General features: G+C 42.7%; 1 protein-coding gene and 1 long non-coding RNA gene across 2 annotated transcripts in view; one reads left to right on the top strand and one right to left on the bottom strand.

The window, feature by feature from the left end:
• Positions 1 to 4544: 4544 nt before the first annotated feature.
• On the bottom strand, positions 4545 to 5355 carry LOC112824560 (uncharacterized). Its single transcript, XR_003208468.2, has 2 exons — positions 5134 to 5355; positions 4545 to 4901 (listed from the first exon to the last, which is right to left on the bottom strand). It is a non-coding gene; the product is annotated as an uncharacterized lncRNA (long non-coding RNA).
• A 221-nt stretch (positions 5356 to 5576) lies between these two features.
• The window catches only part of TTF2 (transcription termination factor 2), a 38163-nt gene continuing 25245 nt past the window's right edge, over positions 5577 to 18494 (top strand). The window contains exons 1-5 of the mRNA XM_025872523.2: positions 5577 to 5632; positions 5715 to 5817; positions 6790 to 6876; positions 16354 to 16420; positions 17266 to 18207. Coding sequence (XP_025728308.1) covers positions 5605 to 5632; positions 5715 to 5817; positions 6790 to 6876; positions 16354 to 16420; positions 17266 to 18207 — 1227 coding nt within the window. The 5' untranslated portion in view covers positions 5577 to 5604. The remainder of the gene's footprint in view (positions 5633 to 5714; positions 5818 to 6789; positions 6877 to 16353; positions 16421 to 17265; positions 18208 to 18494) is intronic.

The following is an 18494-nucleotide window of genomic DNA, read 5'->3' as shown; positions in this document are numbered from 1 at the left end:
GCACAGTTTTGAGGGACGTGTTGGGGGTGATAGAAACATTCTAAAACTGGATTATGGTGATGGCTGCACAACTTTTATATATAAGTTTACTGAAAAAGTATTGAATTGTACACTTACCAAACACACACACACACACACACACACACACACACACACACACACAAAGTAGATGAAGGAGGGGGCGCTTTGAACCATTTTGGGGACACTTTTAAGATGAGTGAAATCTGGAACCTAATAAGAAATATGCAACAAAAGCATTTGTAGTCTCTTGGCTTTTCAAATTGATAACCAGATTTATCCTCAACATAATATCATCCTGACGGTACCTATGTCAAAGGATGAATTTAAAATGGTCATATCTTTGAAAGGCACAATATGAAAGGAAATTGAGTCACTGTTACATAGCCTCAAACAAAAACAGCAGAAGAGGAGGGCCTTGTGTTTGGTTTTTATGTTCCTATGCCGCCACCTCGTGATCATTTATAAAATGGCACCACTCGATTTGCTTCTTTTTAAACCTTGGATTTGTTGAGCCATGTCTGTATACCACAAATATCTCAATGCTTGGCTGTGTGTAGGTTAAATATCTGAATGGATCGCTGAATAATTTATGCTTCCAAAAAATACTGTAGTGACAAAAACTGGACTGGGAATCTCAAAAAATACCTTCCAGCCCCTGATCTGCTTGGTGTCAGCTTTGTGACTTTGAGCCCGAACAAGATTAATCTGTGAGCCCTAAGTGGCCCCAAAGTTCAAGCAGAGGCTCTCTGTAAGATAGCCGTTAGGAGCACGGCACTGGGGTAAGTTCCTAACTACTCTGAACTTTGGTCTTCTACTCTATAAAAGACCATCCACTGCCAAGGTCGGTGTGAGAACCAAGTGTGTAAATGTATGTAAAAACACTTATTTCAGAATACACTTCAGAAAACAGTAGGCTGCAATGGTTGCCACCAGTAATCATGTGCCTCCTGGGCAAAAATCTGACATTTCGAAGTAGTTACTTCTTCCCACCCCACCCCCAAAACAATTAAGCAAAAACCCTGAAAGACAGAAGTTCAGAAAATAAAATATGCTTTCTGCCCGTGGACGCCGCAGAGTAAGCATCGTTAAAGTCTCCCCTCCCACCGCCGTCACGTCTAAGTCAGAGTCTCCCAAAGAGCCTGAACAGCTGCGGAAGCTCTTCATCGGAGGTTTGAGCTTTGAAACAACCGATGAGTCTGAGGAGCCATTTTGAGCAATGGGGAACGCTTACGGACTGTGTGGTAATGAGAGATCCAAACACCAAGCGCTCCAGAGGCTTTGGGTTTGTCAGGTATGCCACTGTGGAGGAGGTGGATGCAGCCATGAACGCAAGGCCGCACAAGGTGGATGGGAGCGTTGTGGAACCAAAGAGGGCTGTCTCAAGAGAAGATTCTCAAAGACCTGGTGCCCACTTAACTGTGAAAAAGATTTTTGTTGGTGGCATTAAAGAAGACACTGAAGAACATCATCTAAGAGATTATTTTGAACAGTATGGGAAAATTGAAGTGATCGAGATCATGACTGACCGAGGCAGTGGCAAAAAGAGAAGTTTTTGCTTTTGTAACATTTGATGACCATGACTCTGTAGACAAGATTGTCATTCAAAAACACCATACTGTGAATGGCCACAACTGTGAAGTAAGGAAAACCCTATCTAAGCAAGAGATGGCTAGTGCTTCATCCAGCCAGAGGTTGAAGTGGTTCTGGAAACTTTGGTGGTGGTCGTGGAGGTGGTTTTGGTGGAATGACAACTTTGGTCGTGGAGGGAACTTCAGTGGTCGAGGTGGCTTTGGTGGCAGTCGAGGTGGTGGTGGACATGGTGCCAGTGGGGATGGCTATAACGGATTTGGTAATGATGGAAGCAACTTTGGAGGTGGCGGAAGCTATAATGATTTTGGCAATTACAACAATCAATCCTCAAATTTTGGACCCATGAAAGGAAGAAATTTTGGAGAGAGAAGCTCTGGCCCCTATGGTGGTGGAGGCCAATACTTTGCCAAACCACGAAACCAAGGTGGCTATGGTGGTTCCAGCAGCAGCAGTAGCTATGGCAGTGGCAGGTTTTAATTACGGCCAGGAAACAAAGCTTTAGCAGGAGAGGAGAGCCAGAGAGGTGACAGGGAAGCTACAGGTTACAACAGATTTGTGAACTCAGCCAAGGACAGCTTTGTAGCCTAGCTGCTACAAAGAAGACATGTTTTAGACAATACTCATGTGTATGGGCAAAAAATTCGAGGATTGTATTTGTGACTAATTGTATAACAGGTTATTTTAGTGTCTGTTCTGTGGAAAGTGTAAAGCATTCCAACAAAGGGTTTTAATGTAGATTTTTTTTTTGCACCCATGCTGTTGATTGCTAAATGTAATAGTCTGATCATGACGCTGAATAAATGTGTCTTAAAAAAAAAAAACAAAATATATTTCTTAGAATTATCAGCCAATTGGAAAAACACATTTGAATAATTTATTTAAATACTGAGTAAAGCCAAAGGCTTCACAGAAGCTGGAATTTTACAAATAACTTGGAATCACTGATTTTTTTTTAAAGATTTTATTTATTTATTTGAGAGGGAGACAGAGACAGAGCATGAGTAGGGGGAGGGGCAGAGGGAGAGGGAGAAGTAGACTCCCCACCCGATAGGGAGCCTGGGATCATGAACCGAGCCAAAGGCAGACGCATAACTGACTGAGCCACCCAGGCGCCCCTCAATGATTATTTCTAAACAATACAGACTGACAAGGATGTCAAGGGGTGACTGCTGTAGCCGATCCTCTCACTGCCAGTATCTTACAGGTGCCTGGCATGCTCAACATATGCCAACCAGCACAATGCTGACCAGAGGAAACAGAATTCTTTCATTTCCCCAAGAATTCAAATGAGTGTTTACATCACTTGAGATTTTATTCCATAGGTCAGAGAACCAGGCTGCATAAGGAGCCACACTATCTGAAGCTAAAGAGTGTCTACCATTTTACTCCTTCACCCACTCTATTTCCTTGGGATGTCAAAATATCGAGATGATCTCAGCTTTTATTTTCCAGGCAGATGTTCTGGCATGACTCATATATTAAGTTTTTTGTTTGTTTTTAACAGCTTTATTGAGGGATTATTTAGATAGTACATAGAATTCCCTAACATACACAGTTGCCCGAGTGTTGGTAACTGCATACAGTTATATAGCCATTACCACAATTCAGTTTTAGAACAATTCTATCATATACTTTACATTTGACCAGCCCCATAGGTAAAGAATTTACTGGATCTTTAACCTGTGGATTTAAACCATCTAGCTCTAGAACCTCGCCTAGGCATGCCTTTTGAATAAATCAAGCTTTAAAGGGAGACAAAGTAAAACTCTCAACTTTACTCCAAATAGAGGTCAATGAAACACATTCTCTCCAGGGGTCTGCAGGCTAATTAGAATATAAATTAAACAAATAAGTTAAGAATAAAAGTTAACACACATGCACTAATGTATATTTTGAAAAGCGTATATTATATAATTCATTACAGTTTATGCCAATATTATGGCCACCTTTCACCCAAGGACCAACTTATTTGTTTTCTCACTCTTATAGATATGGTTAGGTGGGATAAACTGCCTGGAGCCTGAACATTTTGATCTGGCATATCCCAAGTTAATGGAAGAAATATTCCCCCTTTCTGTAATTTGGCTGTGCACACTTAACGTGGGGTTGGAACTGAAACACTGCCTTAGATGCTGCAGAGGAAGAGCTTCTTCTTCAGTGGGATATTTCAGAGGCCCTTTTGATTTTGTCTTGTTTCAAAGAGGTTATTTATTCAAGAAATAATTAAATTACCATGCTCCTCATCCTGCAGATCCAGTACTCACGGTCTACTTCTCCCTATACAGCACCTAGTAGATATGTACACAAAAACCTCTCAATGAAAGAATTATAATCTGGGTATAATGAAAATTTCTCTATTTATTTATTTGCTTTTCGTTCCTGCCTTATCTCTAAATTTGTCTATAGGTGTTTCAGAGAGGTAGTTATGTGTAAACTACTTCTACTTTGGTTCCAAACACACCTTTATCTAGCCTTACGGCGTTTACTAACTCCACTCATCTTGACATTTAAATACTATTTTACTTTGTTATTTAAGTGTTCGATATGTGCTAACTCAGCCTCCTTCATATACTAAGATCCTTGTGGTTAGAATAATTATTTCAAACTTTGTGCATGAATAAACAAATTCTGTATTTCTTGAGCACCTTGTTCACAATGGGCACACAAAAAGCTATTTAATAAGTACTTGTTTAATTAATCATGATCCCTCAGGTTTGTCTCCCCTCAGGTTTGTTCACTGCCTCCCATCCCCCCTCCACTTACATTTATCATATAACCCAGATTTCCTAGACATTACAGATTTTCTGTCCCACTGTCCATAAGAACAGTGGCATGTGCCACACCATATGTCCGGGCATATGGTCCTCAATTACTGTAATATGAATCCATCTCTGTTGCATTACGTCTCTGATTTCTAGTCCTCCCTAATCAGAGCTAATAGCTCTGATTACCATTTCAAATACAGTTCCCTTTCTTTTCTTTAACTTGAGCCTCGATTTTTAACACTACAAAAGCATACTAATAGGACAAGTTTGTATACAAAATATACAGAGTACCTTTCATCAAAGGTTATCTATTTCTTCCCTGCTGTTTCCACTTTGACTCGTACCACTCAGGGTTCCTGCACTAAGAGGGCCTAGAGAACATTCAGTACACACAGGAAGCAGCTGCGCAGTCCCCCGGGCACCTGTCGGTGGATCGCCCACTCACTCATTCTGTGACCTTGGTTGAGTCGCTCAAATTTCTATGAACCTCGGAGTCTTCCTTATAATGCTGCCCATCTCACCAGGCTGTCGAGACAAGAGAGACGTGGATGTGTGCGCACTCTGTGAAATCTAAAGCGCAATGCAAACTTAATGGATCGCTGGGAGGGGTGGGAGGGGGTGGTTCCCTGCAGAGCTCTTCGTGCCTGCTCTCCCCCAGACTCTTCGTTTCACCGCGCAACTTGGAGGGACGCGCCCAGGAGCCCGCACACCACCGCGCCCCAGCCCTGCCAGTTCACGGGCAGCAGCTTCTCCCGACCTCGCCTCCGCAGGGATCGTGCCCCAGGCCCCGGCTCGGGGACGACCGCGAGGCTCCGGGCGCCGTCTGCCGCGGGGAGAAAGGAGCCTTCCTTGCAGAGCTCCCCTCTGCAGTTGTGAGGCGCGCTCCCTCTAGAGCCGCCTCTGGGTCTCAATTATAAGCTGCGGTCGCCCCCGGCCTCAGCCTCACCCCTTCCTCTCCCCGCAGCAGCCGAGCGAAGCCCCTCCCCCGGAAAGCCCGTCGCCGGGAACGCCCAGCCCCCCTCCAAAAGGCCCTGCCAGCTTCAGCCACGCCCCGCTACTTAAACTCAGGGCGCCCGCCAAGGTGGCGGGTTAGGGCCCCGCGCGGTGAATTATGGGGGTTGAGCCTGCAGAAGGTGGATGCTGATTGACTCCTGAGCGAGGAGGGCGGAGTAAAAGGCGGAAGCGGGCGTTGGGGGCGGGCTCGGTGCAATTGCAGACTGGAGCGCCCATGGAAGCGGTTAGGTGCTCCGAGCACGGTAAGGGGTCCGGGTGTTTTAGGGGCTCCCGGGGTTTGTCAGTGTAGTTTGGCTGTAATCATTGTCAACCTCCTGTCTTCAGGGATCGTGTGTTTTCTCAAGACCGGCGTCCGCGATGGCCCGAATAAAGGAAAGAGCTTCTACGTGTGCCCGGCTAACACCTGCAGCTTCGTGCTGGCAGCCGAGTAAGTCTCGAGATGGGCTATGACTGCCTGCCACCGCCAGCTCCCCTCCGCCCGGCGCCACTGGCACTAGGAGAGGTGGGGACCCTGGTGTGTGCAGCCGGGGCCTTTAAGTAGTTGGTGATCCCAGGGCAGCGTGGCGTGTTCAGGAGGCGCTCCGTTCCTGCTTTTGCCGTTTGGCTCTGGGCAGCTTACTCACCCTCTCTGGGCCTCCATTTCGCCCACCTGTAAAGTGGAGGGTCAACTACAACCGGAACCTTCTGGTCCTTTCCAGCTCTGGGTTTCTTCTTGCTTGCCAGCTCTTCTGCTAGGACATTGCCTCTCCTTGCTAAGTGAGGACATGCAGACATAGTAGAAAATAATTAGCCCCTGTTTTGCACTAGTTTCAGGCCGAACTTATTTTTAAATGTTTGAGGTTAAAACTCGCTGGTGGTCAGATTATCAACTCCTTTTAAAAAGAGGATTCTCGGGCGCCTGGGTGGCTCAGTTGGTTAAGCAACTGCCTTCGGCTCAGGTCATGATCCTGGAGTCCCGGGATCGAGTCCCGCATCGGGCTCCCTGCTCTGCGGGGAGTCTGCTTCTCCCTCTGACCCTCTTCCCTCTCGTGCTCTCTGTCTCTTATTCCCTCTCTCTCAAATAAATAAATAAAATCTTAAAAAAAAAAAAAAAGAGGATTCTCTGGTGGCACCTGAGTAGCTCAGATGGTTAAGCATCTGACTCTTGATTTCCGCTGGGGTCATGATTTTAGGGTCCTGAGATAGAGCCCCGCTTGGGACTGCGCACTGGGTGTAGAGCCTGCTTAAGATTCTCTCTCTCTCTCCCGCTGCCCTACCCCCTTGTGTGTGCGCTCACACGCACACACATATTCTCTCAAAAATAAATAAATAGAATCCATAGTTTGGATTTAATTTTAGAACGTTAATTTCTGTTGTCTCCTAAAACAAAATTTCCTTTTTTTTTTCCCCTCCCCTCTAGTATTCCTGTTTCTCATTGTTTATTGCATGAGGACTGTGTAGTAGGGCTTCAGGGTTTGCTTCTACCACCAGGCAAGGAAGAATATAGGTAAGTGTCCAAAAGGAACATCTACGTGTATTTGCTTCTTTCTTTCCCTGGAAGACTTACAGCCAGATGTGTTTTCCTAGAATTGACTATTCTGTAAAAATGATTTTTAACAAAGAGGATTTCTGTATGTATTGAATGCCTTCTGAGCTGTCACTCCCTCACTGCAGAGCAACTGGTTAATTTGAGAATCTGGTTAATTTCAGGATCAACTGCTCTACCTTCCTCCCTCTCCCGCTCTTCAGTAGCCAGTAATGTCAGCCCACCAGCAGTCATTAACTTGCAGTGATTTGTCAACTTTTCCATTCTTGTAATAAAATGAAGTAATGTCTAAAAATGTCTAAAGTATTTAAGCACTCAATAAATGTTAGTTTCCCTTCTTTTTATATGAAAACTCAGAGGTAAGGCAGGGAAATCTACATAGGTGGCAGGTGATATTTGTCAGGAGTATTCAAAGGTAAGTAGGAATTCACTAGGGGCAAGAAAGGGGTCACATTTAACAGATCAATACCCTGCATTAGGGTACAGAGTTAGGAAGTAACCAGGAATTGCAAGCATTTGGTTTGGTAGTAATTTAGCATGTGTTTGAGTAGAGATTTCAGAAGATAAGGCTGGCCAGGAAGGCAGGGGCCAGGTATGATGGTCGTTATATGATATTCTGTGCAGTTCAGAATGTATATATTCTAGATCAATCCCCCCACCCCCCCGTATTGGCATTTCAGTACCATCTTCACATGTCACTTAAATACCAATTCTGCTGTTTTTCTTAATTGAGTTGTGGATACAGTAAGATGCATAGATTTTAAGTGTTCAGTAGTTGAGTTTGAGAAATTGATATAACCAAGCCTTAGTCAAAATACAGAAATATTTCTCTTAACCCCATTAAGTGCCATTGGACCCCCTTCTACCAAAGGCAACCACTGTTTTGATTCATTCTTTTATGTCTGGCTTCTTCTTTGTAACAATATCTGTGAAATTCATCCATGTGGTTGTATGTATCAGTAATTCTTCATTATTGCTGAGTTGAATTCCATTCTGTGAATATCACAGTCTGTCCTGCTTATTTGTCATCTATATATCTTCTCTGGTGAAGTATCTGTTTAAATCTTTTGCCCATTTTTTTCATTGAAAATTTTATTGAGGTAATTGTAGATTCTCATGCATTTGTAAGAAATGCTACAAAAAGACCCCTGTAGACTTTACCTAATGGTAACATTTTGCAAAGTGTATGTAAATAGTATATATTACAATTAGGATATTGATTCAGTCCACTGATCTTATTTGTGAAGATAGTTTTCCTTGTACTAATTATGTGTGTGTGTGTGTGTGTGTATAGATTTAGTTCTATACAGTCACCATGTGTAGTTTTTTTGTATGTACCTACCACAGTCAAGATATGGGGCAGTTCCTTCACCACTGAATTCCTCTGCCCTGCCTCCCACTCCCTCCACGTCATCTCCGGCAACCAGGAGTCTCATTTGCGTTTCTAAAGTTTGTCATTTCAGAAATGTTATATCAGTGGTATCATAAAGTGTAACTTTGGGGGATTTTTGCCTACTTTAAAAATTGTGTTGTCTTTTTATTATTGAATTCGAAGAGTTCTTTATATATTCCCTATACAAGTTCTTTGGCAAATACATATATAATGAATATTTTCTCCAAGTCTTTGCTTTTCATTTTCTTAACTCCCTTTTGAAAAGTAGAAATTTCTCATTTTTATAAAGTCCAGTTTATCATTTTTTTGTCCTTTGTTCTTTGTGTGTTCTCTCTGAGAAATCTTTGCCTGCCCCAAGATCACAGATTTCTCCAAGGGTTTCTTCTAGAGGTTTTATAGTTGTTTGTTTTCTTAATGGCTTTTCTGTTTAGTCTGTGATCTGCTTCAAATTCATTTTTGGTATCTTATGAGATAGGAGTAGGTCATTTATTTTTCCATATATTACTGAATAGAATATTAGTCAGTTGTCTTAGCACCGTTTTGGAAGACTTTCCTCTCCCCATGGAAATGCTTGGCACTTCGTAAAAAATCAGTGATTACCATGTTATGGATCTTTTTTTTTGAACTTGCCAATTGTTCTTTTGGCCCTTTTGCCTATCCTGACACAATCAGGTAAGATAGTACAAGTCTTCCAACATTCTTCTTTTTCAAGATTGGCTATTCTGGGTCATTTGCATATAAAATGTAGCATCGACTTCTAAATTTCCTTAGAAAAACTTGTTGGTATTACACTGAATCTGTATAGATCCTTTTGGGAAGAACTGACATTAATGTTGATTTTCCAGTCTATGAGCATAGTGTATTTATGGCTTTTTTTTTTCCAGCATTGTTGAATAGTTTTCACTGTAGAGTGAGTACTCTACCCTTTTTGTTAAATTTAGTCCTAAGAGAGTGTTACGGTTTTTGATGCTATTGTAAATGGTATTTTTAAATTGTTCACTTTTTTTTTTAAGATTTTATTTATTTATTCATGAGAGACAGAGAGAGAGAGGCAGAGGGAGAAGCAGGCTTCCCCCCGAGGAGGGAGCCCGATGTGGGACTCAATCCCAGGACCCTGGGATCATGACCTGAGCCGAAGGCAGACGCTTAACCATCTGAGCCACCCAGGCACCCAAATTGTTCACTTTTTTTAAAAAGATTTATTTGTTTATCTGAGAGAGAGAGAGTAGGGGGAGGGGCAGAGAGAGAGAGAGACACTTCAAGCAGACTCCCTGCTGAGCACGGAGCCCCACACGGGGCTCAATCTCATGACCCTGAGATCGTGACCTGAGCCAAAACCACGAGCCAGATGATCAACCAACTGAGCCACGCAGGCGCTCTGAAATTTTCACTTTTTGACTGTTTTTTTTTTTGTTAGTACAGTGAGGCTCGTAAGCCTCTAGAGCGTGAAGTCAGGATGTCCTGACACCTAAAACCATTTATGCGCCGCTGGTGGGGGGCCCTCTACCTTATGGGAAGACTGTTCGGGGTTGTAGGAAGCCACTGAAGAATGTTTGGTCCAGTTTGCATTAATAAAAGAGGAGCTCTGAAGACGGTTGATTGGAAAGGAAGATGGTGGAGGTAAGGAGACTGCTGGTCCAGAAGGTGCCGTTAAATGTCTCGTAAGTGGCGTGGTCAGCATTGCTTACTGCTGTAGTCTCTTCTGTGACAGGAAGACGAGGCAACTAACATTTAGAGAGGTTGGGAAAGGAAGCAGGTCCCAGGGTTGTGCAGTGGCATTGCTGGGATTCAGACCACGGCCTAGCTGATTCGAGATGAATCCACTTTAGTCTCTAAGTGAAAGGTGTGCTTGGATTGAGGCATTGGCAGTGGAGTTGGGTGGACTTAGGCTGTGGAAAACTTGGCTGAAAGAAAATCAGTAAGACACCTTCCTGGTGGGGCATTTAAGCATGTACCTTTCTCCCTCATTTTCCCCTCAGGAATAGTGACCCTGGCAGTCCTGACTTCCCTGGGTTGTGAGGATTTGGTGAGGTCATGGGTCGGATGCACGCGGTCTGGCGTTTGGCTCGCTGTGAGTGCTCAGTAAATGGTTGTTAAGTTGGGATTTATGGGTGATGAGTTTACCATTAAGCAAGACAAGGAAAGAAAGGTAACATATATGGAGGTTTGGGATGTGTGGCCAACACAGACAGCTTTGAACTGATCATGTCTTAGGTATATATGAAACCAGCTAGAGAAGTGAGTGCAGCTCCAAAGAAAGGTCTAGGCTCAAGATGGAATTTTGAGAATTTACCACAAACATTCTTCATACTAGGGAGATGAGGCTGAGAGTTGATCATTATTTTAAAATAGAAAAGTAAGAGCACCTGGTGGCTCAGTCGTTGGGCGTCTGCCTTCGGCTCAGGTCATGATCCCAGGGTCCTGGGGTCGAGTCCCACATTGGGCTCCCTCCTCGGGGGGAAGCCTGCTTCTCCCTCTCCCACTCTCGCTGCTTGTGTTCCTGCTCTCGCTTTGTCTCTCTCTGTCAAATAAATAAGTAAAATCTTTAAAAATAAATAAATAAAAAATAAATAAAATAGAAAAGTAAAGGGGTACCTGGATGGCTCAGTCCATTAAGCGTCCAACTTGATTTTGGCTCAGGTCATGATCTCAGAGTTGTGAGATTGAGCCCTGCGTCGGGCTTTTGGCTAGGTGTGGAGCCTGCTTAAGAGTCTCTGTCTCCCTCCGCCCCCCGCAAAAAGAAATAAAATAGAAAAGTAAAGTATGCAAATGTTTTTCTTTTAGCCCAAGCCTAGAACATCATTACAAGGAGGTACTTACTGGAGGTTTTAAAAGGTTGTTTTAGGACAAATAAAATACAGTTATACAACACACAATAAATAAAAAACAAAAAACAAACAAGTACCCTGACTGGTAGTACAGACTGGAAATTTTAACAGAAGTAGGTACGCCAGTAGACGACTTCCTTAGCAGACAGGGCATTTAGCCAGAACCCCTATACTCTGGAGAATGACCTCAGGGAATATAACCTTTTCTTCTGAAAACTGAACTTAAAGTACTTCACATCTTTGACTTAATTCCAGTATGTTTGAAGCTTAACCCAACTAGGAGACAGGTGCAGCAGAGTAATGGGAAGGAGGTGTAAGCCCCGGTGAGGCTAAGATGCCCATTTTTCATTCCTTGGCGTGTAGGTGCATTTGCATGCAGTTCTCTAACTTAAACGCCAGATGGTGCCACTCACCAGCATTTGACTGACCCTTCAGCCTTGGCCCTCTGTTTAGGGACAGTAAAAGAACAGTCACTCAGTAGAACGAGAGGGAAGAACTCGTGCCCTGACTTGAACGATGTGGCACACACACCTTGGTTTACGTTGTCACTGAGCTTCCTGAGTTCTTGTTTGCTCCCCTCCCGTTTCCCCTCCTCTCCTTTGTCTTTGAACTTCTCAAGGGTAGAGAATCAAAATAGATGGATGTATTCTTTTATCTATAACTAGGTAAAACAAGTTTGAGTTCTTTAAAAAACTGGTTGTTGTGGGATGTTCAAAATATTTTATTTTTAAGGGCGCCTGGGTGGCTCAGTCGGCTAAGCAGCTGCCTTCAGCTCGGGTCATGATCCCAGGGTCCTGGGCTCCTGCCCAGTGGGGAATCTGCTTCACCCTCTCCCTCTGCCCCCCCCCCCACTCCTGCGCTCTCTGCCTTGCTCTGCCCTCTCTCTCAAAGAAATAAAATCTTTTAAAAAAATATTTTTAGTAACATTTGAATCTTTGCATGTCTAGCAGAGTCCTTTGTGTCGTTGGGTACTGGGTAAAATTGGGGTACAGATGATATAGCCCAGTGATGATTTTCTGGGAAGATGATAGACATTTGGGTATAAGCCAGGCCTGTGCAGAAGCACCTCAAGTCCTACCACCCCATGAAGAGCCCCCCTCAATAAAGTTAGTACATCTTGTAGAGTATTTATATTGTAGAGTATCATGCACTGTGCTATGTAATGGAAGGAATCCTTGTTTGTGAAGGGTATTAGCTCTCTGTGTCACAATTACTTTTCCCACTTTGCCTTTTGTCTTATAATTTTGCTAATGATATTTTTGCCATATGGAAGTTTAAACCTTTTTTTTCACGGCCGTAGGGTAGCAGAGAGCCATGTTGCTGCCCCTCAGTGGCTCCCGCAGCTGAACGCTTAAAACTTTTGTGTGGCCGGAATTACTAAATCCTTTACCTCTCAGCTGCAGGGCTTCAGGTCCCACTTAGAAAAGCCTTCTTCACGTTAGGATTAAAAAAAAACATTCATCTCTCTTTTTTTACCCAGAACATTTACAGTTGCATTTTTTACGTTTGTGTTTTCGTTCCATCTTGAATTTTAATATAAGAGAATGAGTTAGAAATCCAGTTTTATGTTTTTCTAGTGCTGGCGCATAGAAACAAGGGAACCTGTATGCCTAAGGGGCTCTGACACCACTGGGGTAAGAGTCAGACCAGGAAGGCTGGTGCCCAGCACTATCTGCATGTAGTAGCATTAAATTGGATGTGTTCAAATGCAGGCGCTTCTGTGATCTAGTAATACCCGCAGTAAGGGGTTAATGCTGGTGCAAGTTACTGAGATAGTGTAGGAGTTGAGACATGAGCTTGGCCTTGAATGACCTTTAACATTTGGATATAGTAAAAGATAAGTACTTGGGCTATAAGCGGAAGTATGGCTATAGGAATAAGCAAGAGGGTCAGAGGGAGTGAACTAATGATTATTATTGCTTAGCAAGTCCTTAATATGGGTCAGGCGTTGGTCTGAACCTTATCTTTACATGTATTAATGCATGTGGTCCTCACAGTGATCTTATGAGATAGGTACTTTTTTTTTTTTTTTGGCCATTTTAGAGAAAAGGAAACTGGCACAGAGACTAGTCAAGTAAGTTATCTGAGGATTCAGAGCTGATTATGTAGTGAGGCTGGGATTCGAACCAACAGAGGATGACTCTGGAGCCCGAGAGACTCCTGGCCTGGCTGAAGTGAACGTGCCTGACAGTGTAAGTCTGGGTTGGACGATCAGCCTTTAGGAAGAAGGGAGGATATGCCTTCTCGTGAAGCATTGAGAGGTCTGGCTTCCTCTAGCTGTGTTCCTCATTATTGTTTATTGCTTACGTCCTGGGAAATAACGAATATACTGCAGAAATTACACTCTTCTTCATAGCAGAATCAGTATTTGATTTCTCTGAGAATATATTTCCATTGCTTTCTTTGCTGATTTGCAATTTAATAAACATAACAAACTTTTTATCCTAAAAACAGAGAGGCCCATCCAGATTGGTTTTAATAAAAATACAAGTACAAGCATTTTTAGCAGCGTGCCTAGAACATAGTACACGCTTAGTAGTTAAATCATACATGTGTTATTTTCTCCCTTCTTGGTCTCCAAGTCCTGCCCTTTTGAAAGTCTGCAGTGGCTTGGGCTTTCAAATAGCATGATTTATTAAATGTTCTTGTCAGTGAAGATTTCAAGTACTTGATACACTTAAAATAACAGCAGAGATTTATTCTTGATTCACTTTGATAAGGAGTGGTACGGCCTATTAGTTGCCAATACTTTGAATTGTTATGCATTCTAAGCATCTCAGAAATTTTATTACATATGTTCAATATGATATCCTATTGCTGTGAGAAAAACTAAAGAGACCAGTAAAAATTTTTTCAGAAAATTGTGAGCTTGAATGGGGAAATTGTGAGTTTGTATGAGAAGGGCTGGTCCTATTTTCTTTTTAGTTTGACTTTTATGGAACACTTGTTCATTTGAGGCTTATCTTTGCTTACGTGTCCAGGTGAGGTAGTGATATAGTGACATGATTTTGAATTGGGACTCAGATTGGTCTTGATTCATGTTGTATATCATGGGACTTAATTTAAGAAGTTAGAAAAGAGCAAGAAATTAAACTGAAAGAAAGGAGAAAGAAAGGATTAATGTTGGTAAAAATGGAATGGAATGAGTTCAATAACAGCAATAAATAAAATCCAGAAGGTAATTGATCAAGAATACAGAGAAGGCCCTAGTATACAGTATGAGAAATAAGCAGTTACTCTTCAGATACATAAAGATTCATTGTGACATTCTTTTTAGTAGCACAGAATTGGAAACAACCAAACTATCTATCAAGAGGGTTCTGGATGAATAAATAATGGAACTCTAAATAGTGGGAAACTGCAGCTGTAGGGGGGAAAAGTGTGTGTGTGTGTGTGTGTGTGTGTGTGTGTGTGTGTGTGTGTGTGTGTGTGTAAACCCTTTATATGTTCTTCTAGAAAAATTTTGAAGACATTGTTAAAAAAAAAAGCAAGGTATTTAGTAGTATGGGTACTATGCTATCTGTTGGTGTGGAAAAGGAAATTAAGATTCCTGTATTTATATTGATCTGAATATACATTTAAAAATCTCTGGGAAGGTAAACAGAGAGCTAATAGGAATGGACACTTGGAAGGGATGGGAACTGGGCATATAGGGTACCGTGAGGGGGTCCTTCTCATGGCCATTTTATACTTTTTGGTTGAGTTTAGTACCTAGTTAAACAATTAAGTCAAATGATATTTGAAAGGTCTTCTTTGATTATTAAATGTGTTTGAGGAATCATTTTGGGTAAGGAAAGGATCAGCTCACTCTCTTTAATTCTGTGATACTTAATTATGCACAAAAGCCAAGGCATAGTTGGAAATAAAGAGCTCACATATGGTTTTAGACTTCCGGTTGCTGAAAATATAGTCGGGCAGACAGGCAGATACGAGTGTAATACAACTAAATAGAACAGAAATACAGAAATAATACAGTGGATGAACGGGGAAGGGAATGAGGGGAAAACCTTGCAAAGGAGGTATGGCTCAAACTGGACGTTGAGGGTCATGTAGGACTTTGACAACTGGTGATGGGCAAGCAGTGTGCAGACGGGGGTAAAGAGGACATCCTTTGGATGGAGGGAGAAGCACATGCAAAATCTGGGACGCCAGTGCGCACGCGAGGTTTCATTTGCGAATGGAGCAGCGTAGCCATTTCTGTGTAGTGGGTGTGTAGGCTGTGTTTACTGGTGCAAGGGCAGTCTTGTATTGATTGGGATGTATGTCTGAATACAATCTTTTTTTTTTTAAATGGGAAATTGCAAATACAGACAAGTAGACAAGATAGAATAATGCAGCATATGAGCTTCAACAGTTCCCAACTCATGCCAGTCTGGTTCTGTGTGTACTCTACCCACTGCACCCCCCAGCTCCTGCCATATTTTGGAACAGATCCCAGGTAACATCATTTCCTCTGTAAATGTTTCAGTGTATGGCTCGAAGAGATAGGGATTCTCTCTCTTTTGAACCAGTTGGAGTGCAGATTTCCAGGAGCTTCACAATGTCATCAATAGTTTATTTTTAATAATTTTCTGTGTATTTGTTTAAATCAATAAATAAAGTTCACAGTTGCAATTGACTGGTATGTCTTTGATGGAGTTCTCTCTCCATTTTCTTCCCCCCTTGTAATTTATTTTTTGAAGGAAGGCAGTTGTTTGTCATAGAGCATTTCTCACTGTCAAGATTTTACAGATCACACCCCCGTGGCCAAGCTCTGTGTGTTCCTGTTGTTTGTATTTTCTGTAAATTGGTAATTGAATCTGGGGGTTTGACCTGAACCAGGTTAGTTTTTGTTTTTGTTTTGGTTTGGCTTAGTTTTGTTTTGTTTTACCATATAGGTTGTATCGTGGTTTCCCATCAGGGATACCTAATGTCTGGTTATCTCTCCTTTTCTGATTTTAGCAGCCACTGCTGATCATGTTTCTATTTTAGTAATTCTTTGCAGAGTAAAAAGAATAAGCCTGTGTACATCTTTGTTTCCACGACTCCTCTTTTCTTTCATTTCTTAGCCCTTATACATACCCCGTGCAGTAGAGAATTTTTAAATGTAAATGTAGGAGTAATTGGTTTCAAGTGACCTTCCAAAACGTTGCAAGATGTTTTTTGGAAGAAAAAGAAATTTATCTTGTTGTAATGGATTTCCACAGCCTTGATTGTTTGTGTTTTATACTTCGTTAGATTGTTCTTCCAGTGCATTAGAAGTAAGGCGGCGGGGAAGCAATGGTGCGGAAGTATCCCATGGCAGGTAGGAGTTATTCCTGTCTTCAAACCTGCTCTGCTAAGACTGTTTAATCTGTGGTGTTGCCCGAAAAGACCTTGAAGTCCGGTATAAACTGGTTGGTCTTCATCATACTGTCTGTGAAAGATAGTTCTTTTCTTTAAGCAACCTATCGGGTCTTCTAATTCAAAGGACTATTTGGTTATAGTGGAGATTTAATTATTTGCCTCCTATTTCACTTAAATATTTTTCAAGGTCTTAAATGTGGTCACTGTTCTGTTTAGGAAAAAATTGGGATTTACTTGACTGACTTGAGCATCTTTTTATAGACTGGTATCTCCTTGATGTTGGTATAAGCAGGGTGTCATTTGTAAGCTCCTAGACCGTGAGAGACTGATAGCTGCCCAGCGCATGAGGGGCTCAGCCCAGGGAAGTGGCAAGACTTCCATTGGTCGAGGTGTAGCTCGGACTTATGACTGGATTCCTACAGTGAAATCGCCCTAAAGCCAAACTCAAAGCAAGCATAAGACACTGTATACTTTTGGGGATAAATTCATCTCGAGAGAGTAATTTTTTGTGAAAGGTATACATTGTGGCTGTTACAACTGCAAAAGCACTTGGTTTGATCACTACTTGTCCTTGAGGCCCGGGAAATCAGTGGTCTTGGACAGAGAAGGAACTAAGCGTTGAAAGTACTGTCCAGAAACTACTACTTTGTGAGTTAGGTACCTACTCTATCCTAGAGGCAGAAACGATCCCAGGAATGTTCAGAAATATTGGACTACTGTTTCCATTTCCTCTGAGAAAAGGGCATTCTAGATATGATGCTTGCATTAATGTTTTATATTAAGCTTATTTTCTTTGTCTTTTAGGAGCCTCATTCCAAAGAGCATTCTGTAACCAACAAGTCTCAGCATGCCTCTGAGCCTCTTCATTATCTTTGCACCCAGCAGAGAAACCCATTCAAGGTCCTGGACAAGAATCAAGAACCGTCTCTCTGGAAACAGTTCACCAAAGGCAAAGCTGAGGAAAAGATGAATGATAAGAAGCAAAAGGAAAAGGGAGATGTGCTCTTGGATCAAAAGAAGGAATGGAAGCCTGAACCCAACTGCTGGACGAAGCAAGATCTCTCATCTGGCCTGGAGGTAAAGAAAAAACAACCTGCACCTCAAGAGCAGCTGCGAGGGGAGAAGACAGAGTTTCAGTGTGAAGCAAAGGAGAACGAAGGGACGCACACAAGAAACCTTTCTGAGGTTAAATCCAAGCAGTGCCATGGTGAGGAGCTGAGGAAACCATCTGGGTTTCTTCAGGAGAAATCACATGTTGAGAGTCATCCTGTCCAAAAAAAATCAGAGCCTCTGAGGGAAAAGGAAACCAAGCCTTTGCCTGGAATTATTCACAGTCAGAACCCAATAAGCAAGCCCCGGAAAGGGGAACACGTCAGCAAAGAGCACCCCAAGAGCCGGGAGGCGAGAGAAACAAAGGCAAGGGAAGAGCCAGGCTCGCAGACCACTCGACAATCGGAGCCCGGGGACGGGCCTGCACCACCGGCCACAGGGCGCTCCCTGGGACAGAGGCCGGAAGCAGCCTCCAGCCATGGCGACCGTGAGGAGAATAATGCCGTTTTCACTTCCTCTAAGCCTCCCTTGCTCTTTGACTCGACTCCAGACTCACACAAGGAGGAGAACCTCCCGTTCCCTGGTCAGAGTGTGCAAAGAAAACCATCTCCTGCCTCAGGTGTTTCCAGGAAGGTGGAGCCCTCAGACCCAGCAGCCCAACATGTGTACCTCACAACACAACTGAAGCAAAAGAAGGTAACTACTGACCTACCACATGCTTTGTTTTTAAGGTCAGAGCATTGCTTGCTGGGGGCCACGAGCAAGTCAGACATGTCAACGTGAGAAAGGTTTTGTGGGTGGATATTTAGGTTCTGTCTTTTCCTGGGTTTATATTTTCAGGGTTAGTCAATCCATCAGGTTTAAAACAAAACAAAACCAAACCCTGGTTTTCACACATATACTTAAAGGATGCTAATTTCAGAGTTTTCACATTTTAGGCTACTTTAATCTGAAACTGTCTTTCTAACAACTTGAGGCAGGAG

The sequence above is a fragment of the Callorhinus ursinus genome, unplaced genomic scaffold (genome assembly GCF_003265705.2).
Source record: "Callorhinus ursinus isolate GAN/ISIS: 27379988/994484 unplaced genomic scaffold, GSC_fseal_2.0 scaffold9, whole genome shotgun sequence".
Classification (NCBI taxonomy): Eukaryota; Metazoa; Chordata; class Mammalia; order Carnivora; family Otariidae; genus Callorhinus; species Callorhinus ursinus.
Note: the sequence above shows the minus strand (reverse complement) of the source record. Positions and strands in the feature narration are given on the sequence as shown.